This window comes from Eucalyptus grandis, chromosome 8 (assembly GCF_016545825.1).
Source record: "Eucalyptus grandis isolate ANBG69807.140 chromosome 8, ASM1654582v1, whole genome shotgun sequence".
NCBI lineage: Eukaryota > Viridiplantae > Streptophyta > Magnoliopsida > Myrtales > Myrtaceae > Eucalyptus > Eucalyptus grandis.
The window spans coordinates 59,603,253-59,627,749 of NC_052619.1; the positions used below are offsets into that span (position 1 = coordinate 59,603,253).

Consider the following 24,497-nt stretch of genomic DNA (forward strand, 5'->3'; position numbering starts at 1 on the left):
GGCTGCTCAAGGCTTGTCCGAACTTGGCCTAATTGCCCCTCTTTCTTTCTTTTTTTTTTACCTTTTCTTTTCTTTTCTTTTTGAATTTTAAATTTTTTGTAATTAAATAAATAAATATTTTTTTGATAAATTTTAAAACTAGTGATGCAAATGCTCATAATGTCTATATGTGATGCAAATTTAATGAATTTTTTTTTTTTTTTTTGTTAAGGGGTTAGAAATCAATCCCCAATTTTCCAGTGTAATTAATAAACACTTAAATAAATCACCAAAATTTAGGTGTCAACATGTTAGAAGTTTGTGTGACTGAGAATGTAATGATGGGGCACAACTTTAGTACCCAACACATATTGTCCAGGGCAGTGAAAGATGTGAAGTACAAACATTTTGTGCGTGCAGTAAGATAGCCATGAGAACAGAGAATGCTTCTCTCAACTCATAAAATCAATTCTCTATTGACAAACATTGTGTTAAGCTTTGAGTATGGAAGTTCAGAAAGTCTATGCTCAAAGCTCGTGCCTATGAAGGATTTAGAAGGGTACTGGGATTTTTATTACATTCGAAAAAATTGCATCGTGATTAGAATTGCATTTGGGAGAGAAGCTCCCTAAGTGACATTTAACGTATCCATCAGAGATTGCTATTTTCTATGCATATTAGGTTTTCCATTCCGTAAATATACATATCACTCTGCTGCAATAATTGATGGAGCTAGTGCACTGTTAACGTCTTGGTGAAGAAGATTTGAACATCCTTTCCCTTTTCCTTTTCCATTGCACATCATTTGTGAAGGCTATTGATATAATAGTTATTTCCTTTTGCACATGTTGCTGATTTGGTTTTTCAGTTATTAGAGTTAGTGGAGTCATGTGTGTTGGTTATCCTAGTTTTGAGGTGTTAGTGGGGTAAGTACTTTATGCAAAACATGTGTAGTTATGGTGTGTTTTACGTTATGTATTTTGTCTTTTGTAAAAGACTTAGTTGTTCTATACGTAAGATGAAGTTTTAGCCTCATCTCTCCTCCTTTTAACAATTTAACAATGGTATCAGAGCCTGAGAGAAACGTGAGATAGTTTTTTTTTTTTTTTAATTTCATGAGAAAATTGCAGTAGCAATATTTCCAATAGCCATCGACAATTTTGTTCAACCAGCAATTTCATGCTTTGATGGTCACTATGACTATTGGAGCATGCTGATGGAGAATTTTTACGATCAAAGGAGTATTGGTCGGTTGTCGAATCTGGAATTCAAGAGCCACCAGCAGACATGGCTTTGACAGATCCCTAGAAAGCAGACATGGCTTTGACAGATCCCTAGAAAGCAGAATTGGAAGCTAGAAAGTTGAAGGACTTGAAGGCAAAAAATTATTTTTTTTAGGCTATCGATCGTCCCATCTTGGAGACTATTCTTTGCAAAGAAACTTCCAAAGATATTTGGGATTTTATGAAGAAGAAATATCAAGGCTTTCTTAGGGTGAAGCGTGCACAGCTTCAAGTCTTGAGAAAAGATTTTGAGACACTAGCGATGAAAGATAGAGAATTTGTCACTAGTTATTGTGCCAGAATAATGGAGATTAGCAACAAGTTGCGATTTCATGGTGAAAAGATGGACGATGTCACCATTGTGGAGAAGATTTTGCGTTCCTTGACACCAAAGTTTAATTATGTTGTCTGCTCAATTGAAGAGTCGAAAGACATAGATGCGCTCTCTCTTGATAAATTGCAAAGCTCCTTATTAGTCCATGAACAGAAGATGAACAGAAGTTCAACAGTAGATGAGCAAGCGTTAAAGTCTTCTACCAATACTCATTCCAATAATTTCAGAGGAAGGGGTAGAGGTAGAGGTAGAGGAATGAGAGACCGAGGAAATAGAGATGTTGGCAGGAATTTCAAAGCCAATAATGACCAATTTCAAGGCAAAGGCAAAGGACAGGATCCTAACAAATTCAAGGTAGAGTGTTTTATATGTCATAAGTTTGGTCATTATGCATCTGAATGTTATATTAGGCTACCTAATAATAAAGAAAAGGCGGAGAGTTAAAATTTTGTTAAAGAAAAGGAAGCAGAAACGTTGTTGATGGCTGTTCAAGATGAAAAGAAACGCGACTCAGATATTTGGTATGTGGATACAGGCTGCAGTAACCACATGAGTGGAAGTAAGTCTTATTTTTCTCATCTAAATGAAGATTTTCATTCCACTGTGAGTTTTTGGGATCATTTTACCGTGAAAGTGATGGGAAAATGTGATATTAAGATAAGAACCAAGAATGGTTTTGTGGAAACGATCTCTAATGTGTTGTATGTTCTTGACTTGAAAAGTAATCTATTGAGTGCTGGCCAATTACAAGAAAATGGTTATGTAATCACCATTCAGAGGGGTGCTTGTGAAATTTATGATTCTATTATAAGTGCTATTGTAGTTATTCCTATGAGTTCAAATATATTGTTTCCATTAAAAATTGAAAATATTCAGTCTTGTTTGATGGCTGAAAAGAAAGATCCCTCATGGTTGTGGTATTTTTGCTATGGTTACTTGAGTTTTGGTGGATTGAAGACCCTCTAACAGAAAAACATGGTGACGGGCCTTTCTCAAATTACTGTTCCTTCCCAAGTTTGCGAAGAATGTGTTGTTAACAAACAACATCGTTCTTAATTTTCAAAAGAAAAGTCATGAAGAGCAAAGGCTGTTTTGCAGCTGGTGCATTTGGACATTTGCAGTCCTATAAACCCATCTTCTAATGGAGGTAAAAGATATTTAATTACCTTCATTGATGATTTTTCCAGAAAAACTTGGGTTTATTTTTTACAGGAAAAATTAGAAGCTTTCCCCACATTTAAAAGCTTCAAAGCTCGTGTTGAAAATGAAGCAGGAAAGACTATTAAGGCTCTTCGAACAGATCGTGGTGGTGAATATTGCTCAAAAGAATTTGAAGTTTTTTATGCAAAGCACGGCATTTGAAGAGAGCTTACTGCTGCATATACACTACAGCAGAATGGTGTATCTGAGAGGAAAAATAGAACCATTCTCAACACGGTGAGAAGCTTATTGGCAAGAGGAAGAGTTCAAAAGACTTTCTGGTCAGAAGCAATAAATTAGAGTATTTATGTTTTGAACAGAAGTCCAACTTTTGCTGTTTAGAATATGACACCTGAAGAAGCTTGGAGTGGGAGAAGACCAGCTGTAGATCATTTCAAAATTTTTGGATGCATTGCATATGCCCATGTCCCATATGTGAAAAGGAAGAAACTTGATGACAAGGCTGAAAAATGTGTCTTTCTTGGTGTAAGTGAAGCATCCAAAGCATATAAATTATTCAATCCACTAACAAAAAATATTATGACTAGCAAGGATGTTGTTTTGATGAAGAGAACACTTGGGATTGGAATAGGCAACAGCCTACCCAAGTTATTTATGACAATGATGCTAAACAAGAGCAAATTTCAGCACCTTATATGCCCTAAAATTCATCAAATACAACTTCTACAGCTGCTGGAATTTTACCAACAGGCGATGAAGTCAATGAAGAAGAAGCCCAATCTCTTTGTCACGTTAGAAGAAAGCCTGTTTGGATGAAAGATTATAAGGTAATTGGAATTAGAGATTCAATTACTCAATTTGCCTTATTTTCAGACTATGACCCTACAACTTTTGAGAGTGCTATCAAAGAAGAACAATGGCGAAAAGAAATGGATGATGAAATTGATTCCATTGAAAGAAATGATACTTGGAAGTTATCCGATCTTCCGGATAGACAAAAAACCATTGGTGTAAAGTGGGTCTTTAAAACAAAACTGAAGGAAAATGGTGAAGTTAACAAATACAAAGCACGTTTGGTAGCCAAGGGATACAAGCAGCAATATAGAATTGACTATACAGAGGTTTTTTCTCCAGTTGCGAGACATGACATGATCAAATTGGTGGTTGCATTGGCGGCACAGAATTCTTGCCTATTTTCCAGCTAGATGTCAAATCGGCATTCTTGTATGGATACTTGAAGGAACAGGTATTTGTCGAGCAACCCCTTGGTTATGTCAAGATTGGAAATGAGCATAAAATTTATAAATTGAAAAAGCTCTTTATGGGCTAAAACAAGCCCCTCGGGCTTGGTATAATCGTATTAAAACTTATTTTCTTAAAGTTGGTTTTTCAAAATGTCCTTACGAGCATACAATTTTTGTCAAGATTGGAGATAAAGGGAAAATGCTTATCATCTGTTTGTATGTTGACGATCTTATATTTACTGGAAGTTGTGATGGCATGTTTGAAGAATTCAAGAAATCTATGATGGATGAGTTTGAAATGTCTGATCTTGGTATGATGCATTACTTCCTTGGCATAGAAGTGGTTCAATCGGATGATGGGATCTTTATTTCTCAAAAGAAATATGTGGGAGAAATTTTGGATAGGTTTCAGATGAAGGATTGTAATCTTGTAAACACTCTAGTTGAGTTTGGCTTAAAGTTATACAAAGATCATGAATGGAGGAAGGTTGATAGCACACTTTATAAACAAATTATGGGCAGTTTGATGTATTTAACTGCAACAAGACCAGACATAATGTATTATTTGAGTTTAATCAGTAGATATATGAAGAATCCTATACAAATGCATTTGTTAGCTGCCAAGAGAATCCTTCGTTACTTGCAAGGAACAAGAGACTTTTGGCTATTTTACAAGAATGGTGAAAAGTCAAATTTGTTGGGATTTACTGATAGTGACTATGCAGGAGATCAAGATGATAGGAGGAGCACTTCAGGTTATGCTTTTATGTTTGGAACAAGTGTTATTTTGTGATCATCCAAGAAGCAACCAATTGTCACATTATCAAGTACAGAAACTGAATTTGTTACTGTAGCAGCTAGTGCTTGTCAAGCTATTTGGCTAAGGAGAATTCTTGAGGAGCTACAATTCAAGCAACCTGGACCTACTAAATTTTTTTGTGACAATAACTCAACAATAAAACTCTCCAAGAATCCGGTGTTACATGGAAGAAGCAAGCACATTGATGTGAAGTTTTATTTCTTGAGAGATCGTAGCAATGATGGAACAATTGATCTAATCTACTGCAGGAGTGAAGATCAAGTTGCTGATATATTCACCAAGGCCCTCAAGATAGAGTCATTTGTGAAGCTCAAAATGTTACTAGGTGTTTGCACAGTGAAAAAAAGTCAAGGCTTTAAATTGAATGTTAGCAAACATTAGTTTAAGGGATGGATTGTTGATATAATTGTTATTTCCTTTTGCACGTATTGCTGATTTGGTTTTTCAGTTATTAGAGTTAGTGAAGTCATGTGTGTTGGTTATCCTAGTTTTTAGTGTTAGTGGGGTAAGTGTTTTATGCAGAACATGGGTAGTTATGGTATGTTTTACGTTATGTATTTTATCTTTTGTAAAAGACTTGGTTGTTCTGTACGTAAGATGAAGTTTTAGCCTCATCTCTCCTCCTTTTAGTAATTTAACAAAGGCTGCCCGTGGATCACATGCCACCAGCAAAGTTCCAGATGATTCTACTATCAAAGCCATGGAGGAGTTCTACAAGGAGATATATGCAGTGAATGGGATTACTCAAATTAAGTTCCCTGAGCACTATCCCGTGTCAAGACTACAAGGTATTTAAAGGGAGAGCTTCGATTTTCTTCAATCCATGCTGCAACGAAATAACATACTTTAACTTGTTTGCCTTAAAAGAGCATTTAAGCCTCCTATTTACAATATTCAAATCATCTTTTGATGGATTTTTCGGCTGAATAGACGCTTTTATTGCTCCATTTCACCTGCATGAATTTCTGTCTTATCTAAACTCTTTGTTGTTCAGATTTCTAATGGTAGATTCTGCATCATAGAATTGGTGTCCGTCTTTTTCAGACAAATGTATTGACAATTGGCATGTTTTGCCTATGAGAAAAGGTGTGTCGAAAGTGGTTGTACGTAATGCGAGTTGAAGAGCTAGCTACTCCAATGACCAATTGGCTACACTAAACTTCAATATTAATGAAGCAACTCCTATGCATTAACAAATCACTCATCCGAAGCGATTATTCAATATGTTCGCAACGCAAAACTTGAACACAAAATCCTAAAATTCTCACTCTAATCAAACTGTTGTGCCAAAACGAATCTTGTCAAAACCCACAGCTCTATAGCATCATAAACTACCATTTCCATGAAATTTCATAGCTCGATAACTCAAAAATTGGACTTTGCGGCTTGATTCTCACGTAATTCAAAATTTACTCTTATTGGAAGAATGAGAAATGTGAGCACTTACACGACATTGCAATAAGAGGTTGAATTGGCGAGGCGAGGCGTCCTTAACACAAATACGCAAAACCCGCTCTCTCTTCTTTTTTTCTTTTTATTTCTCCCTTTTCCTTTCCCTTCTTCCTATTTGTCGTGCGAGCTCTCGGTTAAAATGAGCTGAGCGTCCCCTTTTCCTTTTCCTACTCTCTTCGACTTTTCAAAACTTGAATTTTTCTTTTTTATTTCTTCGGGCTCCACCACTCTTGACTTGGTCATGATATTACAATAAATGTAGAAAAATAAGAAATACACGTAATGATCACTAAAAAGACCATGACGACGACGAGAAGAAGAAGATAGCACCGGAGTATTTGAGGGTAGTAAATTGAATGATACAAATATTGAAAGGTCTAGATAAATATATTGATAATGGTAGTAATCATAAAAGCACTAGAGAATCTTCTTTCTTGCGACGATGGTCCTCTAGGATCAATGATAGACCAAGGGGACTAGTAGAGGCCTACACATCACTATGATCTACGAAACTATAGGAATAACCTCAATGCGGCTCATCACCCTACCCTTGATGACATTATAAGAATCGAGGCTAAGATCATGTCGCTCCCTGTGATCCTCTTTCCACCAGAAGAAGTAAACTTCTGGGTTACGTTCCATCACCTCCTCATAGTGCTCTTGCATAATACCCTTCCTCATTCTGTTACGACTATACGGATAGAACACAAGAGCAAATTCTTCTGGCATCTCATAAAATTGGAGATGCTTTAGGTTCGCAAGGCCACAGATGACAACTAGTAATGATTGCCAGTCCAGGTGCCTACATCCAACAATGATGAGACTCTGAAGGCAAGGCATTGCCTGACCATTCATCAACGCAAATCTAAGATTTTCCAGATTGGCAAAGAATAACTTCTTGAGCTTTGGGAACCCTTTATCTCCAAAACCAATGTTTTCCCATCAAAGGCGTTACTTAGATAAAGCTCCACGAGATTGGGCAAATTCTGGAGAGCAATAAGCGGGCTAGATTTCAATTTAGTCCATGCCAAATGCAATTTAGTCAGACTGGTCAACAGAGGAAGCCAATGAGGTAGCTTCTTCAGACATCCTTCGATATGTAGACCTCGAAGGAACGGGGGAGCTGAAGATAGAAAATCCAAATCAATAATGTCAAACTCACTTTTTGCATTCACATTTAGTGATTGAAGGTTGGTCATCTTCTCGAGGGAGTGGCATAGTTCCTTTGCATCATCTTTCTTTAGGTCTGTTACACCCAGCCTCCTTAGTCGACTTAACTCTCCTAGCTCTTGCATTGTCTTCTTGCTCTGATCACCACTGGCTTTTACACAGCACAAGTTCTGCAGTGATGTCAGCGCTGCAATGCCCTTAGGAGCTGAAAAACCCTTTCTAAAGCCAAAGGGTACTGAAGTTGTAATTTTTGCATCCTTTGTACACCAAAAGATGTTGTAGTTTCTTGAGCTTAGTTATCTCCATAGGTATCCCAGATACAAATGTGTGTTTAAGATCCAAAGTCTCCAGATTTTGGAGTTTCACAATTGACCTAGGAATGATGCGCACATTGCTCCTTCTCAAACTTAGATACTTCAAGTGGACAAAATCTAGTATTTGTTGGGGGAACTTATGAAGGCATGATCCTCCCAAATCTAAAACCCTTAGCAGCTTAGAGTTAGTTGGGAAGAATTGCTCATTTGTACTAGACGATGTTCTTAACTGAAAAATGAGTAGAGAGCGTAGGCTGGGGAGATTTAGTTGGTTCAGTGCATTGTTGCGGTTGTATTGGACTGACAGACGCCGGACTCGTTTGTGCAATTCTTTTGTCTCCTCAGACAAAAACGAAACAAAGTTTTCATCCTTTAACTTAGAAAGGATACTTTCACGCATTAGGTCATGTATCCTACAAGTTTTTAGCCTTCCTTCTAAATCTGTTTCTGCAATTTGCACCAAATTTCTGTTTATTAGCTCGTTCAGGTATCTTTAAGCAACCTCCTCCTGTGTCATCCGCTCTCTTTCCTCAATAAATCCTTCTGCAATCCACAAACGAATGAGTGTCATACACTCAATCACGCGATCCTCTGGAAATAAACCCAAGTACATAAAGCAACTTTTCAAGTTATAATGCAAATCAATATAGCTCAAGCTGAGAATTTTCCTGAAAATTTGCATCCTATCATTGCTTTCTAATTCTACAGCAAGGCTGTGAGAAATCATCTCCCATTCTTGGACATCTTTTGCAAAGAGAAGACCACCAATTGCCACTATAGCAAGTGGCAAACCCTCACATTTTTTCAAAATCTGTCGTGAAAGGTTTTTTAGGTGAGGAGGACAGAGTTTCCCACGAAAGGCTTTTTTGCAGAATAAGGACCATGATTCTTCTCGAGACAAGGGCTTACGGATATAAACTTTTGATTGGTTGGATGAGAAAGTAGCAATATTAGCTATGCGAGTAGTAATTATTATCCGGCTACTACAACTGCCATTGGGCATTGCACTTTTTATACCTTCTAGTGCTTCCAAGTTCCATACATCATCTAGAACAATAACATACCTTTTCTGGTGCAAAAAGTCTTTCAATATTTGCTTGAGCCTCACACTATTTGCGGATTCTATTCCTTGTGGGGCTCGTTGCTCAATTTCTCCATGAAGTTGTCCAATCATGTCCCTCAAAATATCCTGAATCTTATAGGATTGCGAGACACTAATCCATGCGTGGCTTTGGAAGTAGGCTTTTACTTGGTGATTGTCGTACACTCTTTCTGCTAGAGTGGTCTTCCCTGAACCCCCCATCCCTAATATTGATACAACTTCAAGTTCAGGTTGTCCGTCAACAAGCCACTTAATAAGCTCTTCTCTTGGCTGATCAATCCCCACCAATTCACCTTCCTCGACTGGAAAGGTGTCCTCCCTAAGATCGTGCCATGAGGTGCCTCCAATGGATGCGCTCGCACTTTGCTCTGCGCAATACGACTTGAAATGGTATCGTCGATGCCCTTCGCTAATGCTGAGGACTTTTGTCCTAATATCTGTTAATTTGGAGGAGAGATGACGGCGCTCTTTCAAGTTGTTTATGGATAGCTTGATCTTGTGGAGGTACCTCATGACCCCATCTCCGTGATCTCTTGCCAAGTTGAGCGTGTATTCATCTAGAATATCCTCCACATCATATGCAACATCCCTGACTTGTTTCACCCAAACCTTCAACTTAGGGTCATCGTCTTTCGATGACTCAGTGTGCTTTAAGAAGGCCTTCATGCGCTCAAATTCATCTCTAATGAGTTCAATTTCTCCACGTACCCCTTTCAATAGATTCACCTCTTGCTCGACGAACATAGCAAGCTTCTCAACCAAACAGGATATTGCAGATTCTGTCATTTCTCTTGCTCACTGATCTTGCGAGATCAAACCTTACTCAAGAAGAAAAGAAGGTACAGCAAGATTACCTGGTACAGATTGAAATTGAAAGAAAGAATGCTTTTGAATGAACATCCAAATGGGCTTTGAGCTCAGCTGTTCGGCGAAGTCTCCCTATGATCGTGCAAATTTTTTTATTTTGAGAAAATGTTGGGTGCTTGAGACGTGCTAAGTAAGGCCATACTTTGAGTGCATAGAGTGATGGTCACGGGCACAGGTTGGGGCCCACCCTTTAGAAATTTGAGAAGTCTTCAGTTGGTCTTCTCCGCCGCTCTCTCTACGCTGGCTTTCCCGTTGCCTTTAGTTCGCAAATAGACGTTCCGTCAAATGGGAAATGTTCTAGGTTCTTGCTCGGAAGTTTCGTAATTTTGTCTTTTCGCTACGGAGATAAGCTGCTGAAGTGACATCTTTACAAAACTGAATCAAGTCGAATGATTTGCTCGATTCCATACAAGGGCAATAAATTTTTGCTGACAACTCCACTTCGAATTGTCAATGGCGTGTTCAGTGAATCATGTCATGATTTGGTGCTTATTAAGTAATTCACGCCGTGTTCAAAAAGTCGGAGAAAAGGTAAAAAGAAAAAAATAATAAAAAGACCAGCAGAGGGCCTACTGCTCGACCGGCAGTGAATGACTTATTTGTCCCCATCGTGGACCTAATATTTTGTGGTTTTCTTTTCCTGGATTATATTGATAATTTTTCCACGGCGAGCTCTATGAGAAAAGTCTCTTACCATCATTTTCCTTTGAAAACTGCAATTGGGTAACTCTAAATGCGGAGACTTGACTAATTCATCGCAATGATTGACTAACTTGTTTCACTTTAGATTCCACATTCTTTGCATCTTCATTTGGCAATTTTCCTAACCAGCTTTGATTTTTCTTGTGAGATTTTCTCTCATGTTTGAATAAGAAGCTCGACTTTGTCCACTTTTTATGCTCCAAAATCTATGTATCAAGATAGATAGACTTGCAGAATTATGACATTCGAGTAAACATTGTATGAGAGTTACGGTACTTGCTATGTTAATCTAATGTATGGTGAATATAATGATGATTATGAGGTCTCGCCCTAAAAGCTTAAGTTGTTAGTGCAGGGTAGGTGTGAAGATTTTTAAACAGCAATAGGCCATGTGGAATTTCCTTTTCGCTGGGGCTTAACATACTCTTTGTGGGGTTCTTCCTTTTTCTTTTATTTTTGTCGTTTTCTGTGTTTCCTATTTCTCCTCAAATTTGAAACCTAACGCATGTTATTGGAAAATATTGTACTCATGCTATTTTTTATTTATTTATTAATGAGGATGTTATAGAATATTTGAAGAAAATATATTTAACTTGCAAGTTGCACCTTGTTTTCTTCTACTTTAAATATTTTTTTGGATAACTTCCACCAGAACACATTGTGGATTTCTTCTTGGTTAAAGCTGATGCTTCGTGCGACTCAGAAAGCACCTTTTGGATGAAGATTATATTTTGATATCAGGCCATATGCATCTAGAGTAAAGGCGTTTATAACTTCAGATAAAGAATTGACATTTTTTCTTAACGGGTTGACTACAATTGAATCTTTTAAGTTCCACTTTTTGTCTCGTCAAATTCTATAATTTACTGAAATTGTCAAATCAAGTCCTTCCGTTATTTGCTATTGTGCTCCACCTAGGTTCTCTTGAATCAGTGTAATCTCCATTCGTGAAGCAATTGCTGATGAGAAAATGATAAAGAACAAGTTCCAATCAGATCTGCTTTATCTAACTGGTTGGGTTGTCCAATTTGAAGAAGAACTTGAACTGATTTATGTGCAAGATCTGCTTTATTGTGGGGGCTTGATCCGTGCCACATTTCTCCTCTTAAATAATTAAAATCAGCTATGAAATATCTTACTTTGATCCAATATGATTAAGATAATCAATATGTCCTAGTGACAAATTTAAGTCACCCAACGATCTCGAGAAATTTGAGAAAGCTCGCATATATCGTAGTACAAAAGCATTATCATTTAAAAGGAGGACTGCAATACCCATCCTACTAAGGTATAATCGCTTGAGCCTAGTGCCTACACTCTCGATACATTTGCACCCCTAACACTTGTTCAACACAAAGAATTACGCATGAGCCTTGTCAAATTTAATAGTTCCGATAAGCACAAGGCATATAAACCCGTTCGGTTCGGTCCTTCTGGCTAATTTTTTTTTAATAATATTCTATTTTTCCAAATTATTTTATTAATTTATTATTTTTTTTACCCTCTCTCTCTCTCTCTCTCTCTCTCTCTCTCTCTCTCCTCCTCCTCCTCCTCCTCCTCCTCCTCCTCCTCCTCCTTTGGGCTCGTGACCAGTCGGTGAGCTCGCCTCACCGTCACTAGGCAAGCCTCCACTTTGGATCTAGCGACGGCGAGGCCCCTCTTGCAGATTTGGTGAGGACTCCCTTGCCAAATCTAGTGAGGCTCCTTACCCAGCGATGGCGAGGCAAGCTGTCACCAGATCAGGTGTGGGGGCATGCTGTCGCTCAATTCGGCCGAGGGTCGCCTTCGCCAGATCCAGGTGGGGCTCACCCTACCCTGTGGTTGGGCGAGGTTGCCCTTGCCCAGAGATAGCAAGGGAGTCCTCACCCCTTGAATGACGGCAAGCCAAAATAATGGTAAAAAGATTAAAAATTTAATAAAATAATTCAAAAATATATATCATTAAAATATTTGTCGTCTAAATTAGTGGACCAATTTTGTTTGGAATGACTAAACTAGCATAATTGTAAAAAGTTTAAGACTAAATTGACTAAAAAAATAAGTTTATGATTGAATTGACATAATTACAAAAGGTTTAAGACTTTTTTGGTAATTCTCCTCCTAAATAGGTGATGACTTGAACTTAGTGAGCCGTGCAATTATCAAGGACGATCATTCTTTCTAAAATGTCGTGGAGATAATGAGCTGTTGTGAGATGATAGTAAGCACAAGATTGATGATCTTCATGCTCGAAATTAATCATCCTTAATTATATTTGGCTTTCTCACCTCCACCTCCCTTTTCCTGCTAACTTCATTATTGCAATTTCTGTTACGTAAGGGACTAACTGTAGCAATATGCTGCTAATCCTCACAAATTGGTTCTGCCCTTCTTCGATACAAGTCCCTTTCCATCGATTAAGATGTATAGCTTGTACTTTTTTCGCCTCTTTTCTCTCCTAATGCTTTGTAATATTCCCTATATCAATCCGTGCTGGTCAACATTAGGTGTTGATCATTTGAAGGTAAGTATTGACTTACGAATCACTTAATAATGCTTCTTTCATTTGATGTGAGACCATGAGATGTCAAATCTTCATTTCAAATTCTTTTATGAACAAGACGTAAATAATTCCAAAATGATAAGAAGGGAAAAAAAAAAGTATTTTGTTTTAACTTCAAGGGCGGGTTAGTATTTGCTCATCATGACGGGGAGAGACAAGAGGCATGCTTCTTCATAGATCCAATATATGTTTCCAATTTGCATCAATGGCACATCCAATTTTTTCCTTGGAATCAAGTAATCGATTGATGCTCATTTCCACCGTCGAATAGGTTAGGCTAGTAGTAAAATGATCCCCCTCTTTCACAAAATCACGATTTTTTAAAAAGATTTTTACTCACTCCTTGAATGGGTTGTGCTAATGGGCTTGCCAACTCGAAATAGGGATCACTAGTACTAATCGTCCGATTCTACCCATTTTTCTGTAGCACACATCCACTCTCATAAATGAACAAGAATCATGTTAAATTAAAATTAGAATAACAAGAACATAGCCATAAAGATTGATTACCATTATGACCGAAAAAAGTAAGATGACAGATTTTTTGTTCGTTTTTAATATGATCCGGTCATTAGAATTTTTCCTCAGAAAATTGTCACCTCTTTTCCGTAAACCATTTATAAAATATTACATGAATCATTTTGCTAGAGGAATGAGTTGTACAACAAACTTGTGAATGCACTTAAAAGCTGTTTATCTCAACTCAAGACAATCTCTCCATGTCTTCCGTCGCAGGCCGAATATCCTCGGCGTAATTCAAAATAGAAGACCTATTGCCTCCTATTAAAAGCAAAGTCGCCAGCTTTGGGAAAATCAAATTTAGAGAGAGACGGAGAAGAAACAAACATACTAAAATGCCCGTAACGAGCAAAAACACTTGAGCACGGTGGCTACCAACTGCTAATATGGTTGGCCTTCAATTATAAGAATGTAAATTGATTCCCAGAAGGATGGAAATTCTGCTCTGTCCGTGATCTCTTGCGAAATTGAGCATGAATTCATCCAGAATATCCTCCGTATCGTGGGCGACCTCTCTGACCTGTTTCACCCATACCTTCAACTCAGGGTCATCTTCTTGTGACGACTCGGCTCTTTTAAGAAGGCCTTCATGCTCTCAAATTCATCTATGATGAATTCAATTTTTCCACGTACCCCTTTCAGTAGCTTCACCTCATTCTCAACGTACATAGCAAGCTTCTCAACCAAAGAGGACACTGTGGATCCTGCCATTTCTCTCTTGCTCACAGATCTCACGAGATCAATGCTCAGGCAAGAAGGAAATAGGTTATGGCAGCTTGCTAAGAACGTCTGAGACTAGAAGAGAGAATCCTTTGAATCGACATCCAAATGGGCTTTGCGCTCATCCATTGGGTGAAGTCTTCCGATGACTGCTTTACTCTGATGGTGCAGCGATGATTGCGCTACTTCAGCAAATCTGCCAAGTAAAATTAGCTGTATTTCGTTTGTTCCCAGTAAAAGCATATTATGTTGCACTGCTGCTTTCATGATTTCCACCGACGACGGCATTTATTATTCATCAACTTGGCAATTTGGTACTCGTGACTGGTCAAATCACGGTCCAGTCAACAATGGACGCGGCATTTGAGGTGGAGGGGGGCGAGCCAGAGTGAGCAAACCCAAAAGGATGAAAACTATGAGAAATTCCAAATAGTATATCTAAATTGAGTTCATTTTCTAAAAATTCAGAATGAACTTAATTACAGATAAGAGTATGAGCGGCCAAATTGTTTTCTAAACTTGCCAACGAACACATTATTTTTTAAGGACAGAAGTTCTAGCAAGACGCACCTTTGTGTGAGTCAAACACTCGCATGTGACGCGAGGGCCTAGATTGTAAATCTCAGGGAAGCAACCTTCCCGGGAACTTCCCCTGGGTCTGGAAAGGCAGCACACATGAGCACATGCTTTCTAGTTTTTATATTATTCCGTTCTTTCTGGATTCAAATTGAACCTAAGTCCACGCGCTTAGCACCATTTCATGTCGTTTCCATTTCACCCACTCCAAAGTCTTCACGTGACTTTCCCCAGCACGCAATGATACTTGTTCAAAACTTCAAACGGAGAGCGAGACTGTGAAGGTAAAAAAAAAAAAATTAAAAAGGGAAATCTTTGAGTTCACCGTAGCATGGGAGGCGGAAGTGCCAGGGCCGCGCGGAACAAGGACGGGACCACTAATTATTAAACAAAGGAAGTAGTAAAAACAGAGACAAGGTGAAGAGAAAGGGAAACTTGAATTGGGTGGGAGAACAAGGTGAGTAAAACAAGGTTTTTTTTTTTTTTTTTGGTGAAAAAAAAAAAGAACAGACTAAAAAATGTGTAAGTCTTTGTTAAATCCATCTAGGAAAAACAATATCAAATCCTAGTACATGAGGCATGTGCTCTTGGAGCACTCATTAGTCGACTAAATAAAGAAATTTTACATTTGTTAATGTAGTTAACGGTCTTATTTATCTGTAATCTTTATATTTGCGCTTTCTCTGATCGTCGATTTCGGTCATTTTCTGCTACAGGTTCATTTCTCGCAAAAATCCTTGCACGAGACCTATGAGAGACAACATGGGATGGGAGAGGGAACTGGAACTGCGGAAGGCAAATGAGCAAGGGACTCCTTTTTCGCTTAAGTGGGAAAAGGAAGGCTCGCTCTCAGACCTTTTTGCAGCGCTTACACAAATTAAATTTTATTTAAGCAAACGAGATTTCCAAATATAAAAAAGAGTAACATATAATATCAATTTCTTACATTAGTCATTCTCCTAATTATCGTAGTAACTTTTATTTATTTGTTTATTGAACGAAAATAAGGAGAACTATCAAAACAAGGAGAATGGCTACTCGCAAGAGAATTTATTGCCAGCCACCGACAACTTCTGCCAAAACGCACCGTGGAATTCTTCTTGATTAAAGCTAGTGGTTTATGCAATTATAGAAAGTGCCTTGTGGAAAAAGATTATATTTTGATACGAGGGGTCTCATGCATCCAAGGAAAAAGCATCTATATTTTTTCTTAGTGGGTTACATACGATTTAAACCTTTAAGTTTCACTCTGTGTCATTAAATCCTCCAACGTATTGATGTTATTGTATCGAGTCCTTTTGTCATTGGCCTTTAACCATTTGGCCAAATTGCTCAAGTGGCATAGTGAGCGACCGTTGACCCTTACCACCCTACTCCGCCTAGGTTCCCTTGAATCAGCGTAATCAATGATATGTGGAGGCACAAAGAAAGGCCAATCTCAGATGAGAAAACGGATGAAGGATGAGTCCTGATCATTTGACCAATTCCATGTAACTAGTTGGGTTTTCAAGTTCGTGGAAGAATTTAAGTTGATTTATTTGCCAGATTTGCTTTGTGGTGGGGGCTTGATCCCCACCCTATTTCTCATCCTAAGTAATTAAAATTAGTTATTCGATATCTTATTTTGATTCGATTTGGTTAAGGTAATCAATATGCCCAAGTGACTAATTTAAGTTATACCGCGACCTTGAGAAATTTGAGAAAGTTCACGTATATGGCAATGCAAAAGCATTCTAGTGTAAAATAAGGACTACAATGCCCCCACTCTACTAGGTATTGTCACATAAGCCTCGTGACTGCCCTTTGGATCCATCTGCACCACTAACGCTTGTTCAGCATGATGAATGACACATGAGACCTACCGAATTTAATAGTTTGGATGAACACAAGGCATACAGACCCTCTGAATAAAATAGTTTCCACATCACACCATGACATAAACACCATACAATAATTTCTCTTCCTCAATGATCTCACAAAGAAGTCTTCCTATGATTGCGTTAACAAAGTAAAGCAAGCTGTCGTTAAGCCCCAGTGTAAAGTTTTTCAATTTTGAGAAAATGTTGGGTGCTTGAGTAGCGCTAAGTTAGGCCATACTTGAGTCCAATGGGTGATTGTCACGGGTGTAGAAGGGGCCCACCCTTAAGAAATTTGCAGAGTCTCTAATCGCTCTCTCCTCTGCTCCGTTGCTCTGTCTACGATGGCTTTCCCTTGCTTTTATTAAGCGATTAAGAAATTAGGAAAGTAAAAAACACGTCGTCATTCATGAAAGGATCGAGCCAACAAATCTGAATTGATTAGAGGGTCGGGTCAAAAGAAGATAAGATTATGACTAAAAGCATCCGCAACTACTCCACGTTGGTTAATTGCTAATTAATTAAAGATTTTATGTTAATCTTTTTCTTGCTTGATAGAAGATTTCATGATCAAACTTGTTCATAGAGATTAGTCATAAATCCTTTTATGCAGCAGAAGAGCAACTCTATTTTCAGCTTTTCCACCTCACGTGGCCATGGACAAAGGCAAAGTCGGAGAAAGGAAAAGATTAATAAGACTTCATTCCCTTTTTCACCTTTAAAAGATTTTGAGTTTTTCCATGAAATGGGTTGCTTTGGTATTAACTTGAATACAATTATTAATTTTAATAGATCGAATTCGGTACCTCTCAATATCCATCCTTTTTTCTAAAAGTAAGTCTAGACACTTCATTCCTTTTTATTCTATTTTTTTTTTTTTTTTCTAAATTATCTTCTACTTTGGAAACTTCACAGAATATCGACTCCAACCAATCTCAATATTGAAGTTCGCGTCCTATTGCACACCACAAGCATTTCTCACTTTTACGTTAACCGCTAGCTACTCCAATTTGTCTTCACATACGAAGTTTCTTTCTTTTATTATTCTTATTCCCAAACATGAAAGGCGACGATCGAAAAATGGAATTGTGGGGGAGAAGAGGTTAAGTGATTTGTCAACCCTTTGTCACCATTGGACATCTAGCATTTTTGGATACTTTTTGTTTCATTGGATCACAGACTATTTTGAGAGTTGAATGACATGCGAACAAAGTTGTGATAAAAAATGACTCGGGAAAGAACTTGAGAAAGGTGTTCAAGTATTACATATATCATTAATAACTTAATCCTTATTTGTTATGCTCATTTGGTATCATCTAGTGCGTTATAGCACTATTCTAAAAATAAGATGTCATTCAATTTTTAAATTTGTTATTCTTTAGTGTTGAAAAATATAGTTTCGAATTGATAGAGCAATCAACTTCATTATGAATATGATAAATAAAAGTGAATACAAGATACTTGTCCTATTAAGCAATTAAGAAATTAAGAAAGTAAAACACACGTTCGTGAAAACATCGAGCCACCAAATCTAAAACGATTAGAGGGGGTCGAAAAGTAGATAAGACAATGACTAAAAGCATCTGCAATTGCTCCTAGTCAGTCAATTGCCAATTAATTAAAGATTTTATATTAATCTTTTTCTTACTTGGTAGAAGATTTCATGTTCATACTTGTTCATAGAGATCAATCATGAATCCTTTTATAGCAGAAAAGCAACTTTGCTTTTGGCTTTTCCGCCTCGCGTGGCCATGAACAAAGGCAAAGTCGGAGAAAGGAAAAGATTGATAAGACTTCATTCCCTTTTCACTTTTAAAAGATTTTGAGTTTTTCATGAAATGGATTGAATTAGTATTGATTTGAATACAATCAAATAATTTTATAAGGTCAAATTAAGTACCTCTCGATATCCTTGCTTCTTTCTAAAAGTAAGTCTGACACTCCATTCCTTTTTATTCTATTTCCTTTTCTAAATTATTTTCTACTTTGGAAACTTCATAGAATATCGACTCCGATGAATCTCGCTATTGAAGTTCGCCTCCTATTTCACACGACAAGCATTCCTCACTGTTACTTTAACAGTAGCTACTCCAATTTGTCTTCACATATGAAGTTTCTTTCTTTTATTTTTCTTATTCCCGAACATGAAAGGCTACAATCGAAAAATGGAATCGTGGGGGAGAAGAGGTTAGGCGATTTCTCAACTCTTTGTCGTCATCAGATATTTGGCATTTTTGGATACTTCTTATTTCATTGGATGACAGACCTTTTAAGAGTTGAATGACATGCGAACAAAGTTGTGATAAAAAATGACTGGGGCAAGAACTCGAGAAAGTTGTCGAGTATTTTATATATCATTAATAACTTAATACTTATTTGTTATGCTCATTTGGTATCATCTAACATATTATAGCTCTATTATGCAAATAAGATGTCATTCGATTTTTTAAATTTTAAAGTCTTGAATGTCTAAAAATATGGCTTCAAATCAATTGAGCAATCGACTTCACTATGAATATGACAATTACAAGTGAATATGATATGTTTGTCCTATTAAGCGAAAAAGAAATTAAGAAAGTAAAATACACGTCATCGTTCGTGAAAGGACTGAGCCACCAAATCTAAATTGATTAGAGGGCGTGGTCGAAAAGAAGATAAGACAATGACTAAAAACATCTGCAACTGCTCCTAGTCAATCAATTGCTAATTAATTAAAGATGTTATATTAATCTTTTTCTTGCTTGGTAGAAGATTTCATGTTCAAACTTGTTCATAGAGATCAGTCATGAATCCTTTTGTGCAGCAGAAAAGCAACTTTGCTTCCAGCCATGCACAAAGGCAGAGTCGGAGAAAGGCAATGATTGATAAGACTTCATTCCCTTTTTCACTTTTAAAAGATTTTGAGTTTTCCCATGAAATGGGTTGAATTGGTATTAATTTGATACAATCAAATAATTTAACAGATCGAATACGGTACCTCTCAATATCCTCCTTTCTAAAAGTAAGTCCAGACAATTCATTCCTTTTTATTCTATTTCTTTTTCTAAATTATCTTCTATTTTGGAAACTCATAGAGTATCGACTCCGACCAATCTAGGTATTGAAATTCGCCTCCTATTTCACACCACAAGCATTTCTCACTTTTACTAGCTACTCCAATTTGTCTTCACATATGAAGTTTCTTTCTTTTATTTTTCTTATTTCTAAACATGGAAGGCTACAATCGAAAAATGGAATTATGGGGGGAGAAGCGGTCAGGTGATTTCTCAACCTTTTGTTACCATCGGATATCTGGCATTTTGGCTACTTCTTGTTTCATTGGATCACGGATCTTTTGAGAGTTGAATGACAAGCCAACAAAGTTGTGATAAAAAATGACTCGGGCAAGAACTCAAGAGAGGTTTCAAGTATTTCATATATCATTAATAACTTAATACTATCATTAATAACTTAATACTTATTTATTATGCTCATTTGGTATCACCTAACGCATTATGGCTCTAGTATGCAAATAAGATGTCATTCAATTTTTTTAAATTTGAAAGTCTTGAGTGTTGGAAAATATGGTTTTGAATCAATAGAGCAATCAACTTCATTATGAATATGATAATTAAAAGAGAATACGATATGCTTGTCCTATTAATTGATTAAGAAATTAAGAAAGTAAAATACAAGTCATCGTTCGTGAAAGGACCGAGCTACCAAATCCGAATTGATTAGAGGATGGGGTCGAAAAGAAGATAAGGCAATGACTAAAAGGATCCGCAACTGCTCCTAGTCAGTCAATTGCTAATTAATTAAAGATTTTATGTAATCTTTTTTTTGCTTGGTAGAAGATTTCATGTTCATACTTGTTCATAGAGATTAGTCATGAATCCTTTTGTGTACCATAAAAGATGTCATTCAATTTTTTAAATTTGAAAGTCTTTGAGTGTTGTAAAATATGGCTTCGAACTGATAGAGCAATCGACTTCATTATGAGTATAATTAAAAGTGAATACGATATGCTTATCCTATTAAGCGATTAAGAAATTAAGAAAGTGAAATACACGTCGCCATTCGTGAAAGGACCGAGCCACCAAATCTGGATTGATTAGAGGGCAGGGTTAAAAAGAAGATACGATAATGACTAAAAGCATCCGTGTTGACACCTAATTTGTGTTTTCAAGTACATATAAAAAAATTAAATAATAAAAAAACTTGAGAGGAGTCGGGTCGGGCCGGATCCAGCTTTGGCGTGACCCACCTCTCTTTCCTTCCCCGCGCAGCCCAAGCCTTTCCTCACGCAGCCCAGACCGGATATGACTAAAAATCCAGCAAGTACTATTTTTGGTACGACTCTGCATTTATTGAGTGGCCACATGAGTCTTCCCCAACAGGTGACAGCAGCTTCTTCTTCCTCCCGAATTTTAGCAACTCTGTTGTTAATTCTATCACCCGTGATTATTGTATAAACTTTGGTTTATTTGAGAATCTGAGACAGTAGATAGATACTAGTGGCTGAAGAACAATTTTGTTCCTTTTCTTTTCCAATTTTTGGTATTTGGGGAGAGTGAAGGATGTGAATAGAGAAGGTAAAGAATTTACTTCTACTGTTTTGACGAAAAGATGGCTCGCCTTCCACTGAGAATGCAAATTAAATTGCAGAAGAATTGGATTGGGCTACCTTCTTTTGGGGAGAATCAGTGCCTTTGTGCTCATGATGGACGGTGTTTGAATGAACTAGAGCAATTTTTGCAGTCTCCTTCACTTGGAGTTAAAAGTTGATAAAGAATTTGTCCCGCTTATCGTGTGGTTTAATTTATTTGCAGAATCCAAGGCAAAAGAATAGACCGACCAGATGTTATCAAGAGGTTACTTACTTGTGATAATTATCCCTAATTGACAACACTTAGCCTTGCTTTACATTACGTAGTGCAAAAGGGAAAAATTACTTCCAAATAAATGATTGAATTGTTAACCAAGCAATTTAAAAAATTAAATTATTATAGAATTGATGTTACGATTATCTTATATCTTATCAAGCTAGCAGAAAATAGAGAAATAATATGACTATATTTCGACATCAGATATTGGCAAGGCACGAAAGGCTAGATCGCAAAGTGAATAAATTCTACTCAAATGATCACTAAATTGTGGAGAGGGAGGAAAACTTAGCTATTAGTGATGCAATCTTGAGGTCCAAGTATAAAAGAAAATACTACAACTGAAACAGGGGATGCATGTAGCATTTGCCTTCTCACAAAAGAAGTTAATCGTGTCCTCTATTCAATTTTGTAGAAGAACATACATTCATTTCGAAATATGGAAAAACAAAACAATGAAATAAAAAATGAGATCCCAATCTTGCAGCCACGGTGCATGGTATTGCAAAATATGGTCTTTAATATAATATTTAATAGTGAACTACACTTTTACGTAACAACTTAAGCTTGTGGTATTGGAGCTAGAGATCCGAGCACAAATCTTTCAATCTCATCTTTTTAATTTTTTTTTCTATTTTCTTTTGACAAAACTCATGCCAAATCTAGTTGAATGCAACAGTGCTCACGAATCCACAGCAATAGAAGACCTTTGCAAATGCACAAGAATAAAACATCCTTATTACTCTTCATGTGAAATTTATGAATTTACGCTTTGCTTTTGTGGCTGTCTGCATTTCCTTCACTTGAAAAATTGCAACTTTTCTAATCCGAACTTTTAGAGTTGCCTAATCTAATTTTTTTTTTTTGATGTGTTTTATGTCAATTATTCCCATATCCGTATTTTACAAGTGCTTTAATATGTTTCGCAGATTTATCCTGTACTTGTATACAAACTTTTGGGCACATATTATTTTGAATAACGAAGAATTAATCTGTAATATATGACATATAACTAAGTAATCCAAGTATTAGAAAGATTAAAAATAATGTGCATGAGCAGAGAAGAAATGACACGAAACTCCACACATTTGCCAGCGAACCTTCGACTGTTAGTTAAAACTCTACTGAACTTTCATCTTATTACGTCTATCATTCCTCCATCTATTCTTCCGTTTGCACATGCCTAACATATGATTGGACCGGAATTCTTGATTGGTAAACTTATTGAAGTCCTCCTATTGAGCCAAGATAAGGGTTGCTACTTTAATTTCTCTATTTTATCTTTGGAGCGGTGGCAAATATGTAAAAGAAATAGAAAAAGGACGAATTTTGGTGGTTTTACTTCGACGCCGCAACGGAGGGCTTTGGAAGGTGCTTTGACCGCGGACTCGATAAAGCATCACGGTGGAGCCTTAGAGACGAGCCGAACACAGGGTGATATGTTCTGTACGGTTTAGATGTTTTATGTGTAAACACTGTGAATTTATGTGTAATCTAGGATTTTAGATGCCAAAAACACTGGAGCATCTGATTATAACATATGTATTTCTATTGTTCGTTCTCTCCGTAGGTATTGATATACAAATTAAATGACGTAAATCTCTAGTCTTATGATGTAAGATTCACTTAGCTTCCGCCTTATTTTACAACAGTTAGGGTGGTGTCATAAATGCCTTTTATCCTTATTATGGGGCATGACGAAAATGCCATTAAGAAGGTTAAGAGGCATTTACACTCTACCTTCCACATTAAAGATTTGGGACCTCCCAAATACTTCATTGGGATAGAGATTGCATGATCAGATAAGAGAATTTATCTCAGCCAATGCAAATTTGTCTTGGAGATCATATCAAAAGCCCACTAGTTGTTATTCCAATTGAACTAAATATCAAGTTGACGACAACCGAGTATGACAGGAGATCATCATCCCTGAACGAGAATCCATTACTTAGAGATCCTTTTATCTATCAGAGACTTGTCATGAAGCTTATATACTTGACCATGACTAAACCGAACATATGCTATGCAATGCAGATTCTCAGCTAGTTCATGCATAATCCAAAGCAGTCTCACAGTCTCACATGAATGCCGCACTAAAAGTCAAGAAATACCTGAAAGGATGTCCATGTTTGGGAATATTACTATCTCGCAATAACAACATGGAGATGACAACATATAGTGATAGAGAATATGCTGCTTGTCCCATGAGTTGAAAGTATGTCATAGGATTCTACATCAAATTGGGTGACTTATTACTTCTTTGGAAAACAAAGAAACAATCGATTGTTTCATTATCATCCGTTGAAGCGAAATATCACCAGTTGTGAGATAGTCTAGATGAGAGGATTACTCTAAGATCTTGAGATATGGATAAAAGAACCAATTATCCTATTCTATGATAATGATATTGCACTTAAACTTGTGGTGAATCCATTTTTCATGAGACGATAAAACATATAGAAGTTGATTGTCATTTCAATAGAGACAAGATTCAGGATGGACTAATCAAGATAAGAGGAATAAGAACAATGGAGTAGCCCACAGATATCTTCACTAAGCCCTTATGTTAGAGGCAACATGCGTATCTTTTAAGCAAGCTAGGTGTCCTTAATGTGTATAGATCGCTAGCTTGAGGGGAAGTGTTGAGGATACTGTTGCTTTGGACTATTTGATCTTGCAACTATAAATTGATCCCGATGTTGATTTTATTTGATGCTAATTATTCTATTGATGGAGAAATAGAATATTGTGCATCAAAAAATCATTTTCTTTATTTCCATATTTTTTTCTTAGTTAGTTTGATCCTATGTATTATAAATCGGATTATGAGTGTAAATTATTAATCAGTGAAAATGAATGCATAATACACTTTTTACAGTATCCTTTCTTCACTCAACTTTCTTTCAGTAGGAAATAGCACGGGCTACCCTCTTCTTTTTTTTTTGGCTTTGTTTTCGCCCTCTTTACTGATCCGGGGCTCGTCGCCCTGGT

At 37.0% G+C, this 24,497-nt stretch overlaps 2 protein-coding genes across 2 annotated transcripts in view; one reads left to right on the plus strand and one right to left on the minus strand.

The window, feature by feature from the left end:
• LOC104415374 (activating signal cointegrator 1) overlaps positions 1-24,497 on the plus strand; it is a 51,838-nt gene that overhangs the window by 17,004 nt on the left and 10,337 nt on the right. The window lies entirely within an intron of this gene.
• Positions 8,082-9,818, minus strand: LOC120286799 (disease resistance protein RPM1-like). The gene is made up of 2 exons (XM_039299318.1): positions 9,714-9,818; positions 8,082-9,609 (listed from the first exon to the last, which is right to left on the minus strand). The coding sequence occupies exon 2, from the start codon at positions 9,601-9,603 to the stop codon at positions 8,251-8,253; it is 1,353 nt and encodes a 450-aa protein (XP_039155252.1). The 5' UTR covers positions 9,604-9,609; positions 9,714-9,818; the 3' UTR covers positions 8,082-8,250.

What these genes read in the sequence shown, in the direction of transcription:
- LOC120286799 (XM_039299318.1), bottom strand. Translation starts at nt 9,603, where the DNA reads ATGTTCGTCGAGCAAGAGGTGAATCTATTGAAAGGGGTACGTGGAGAA.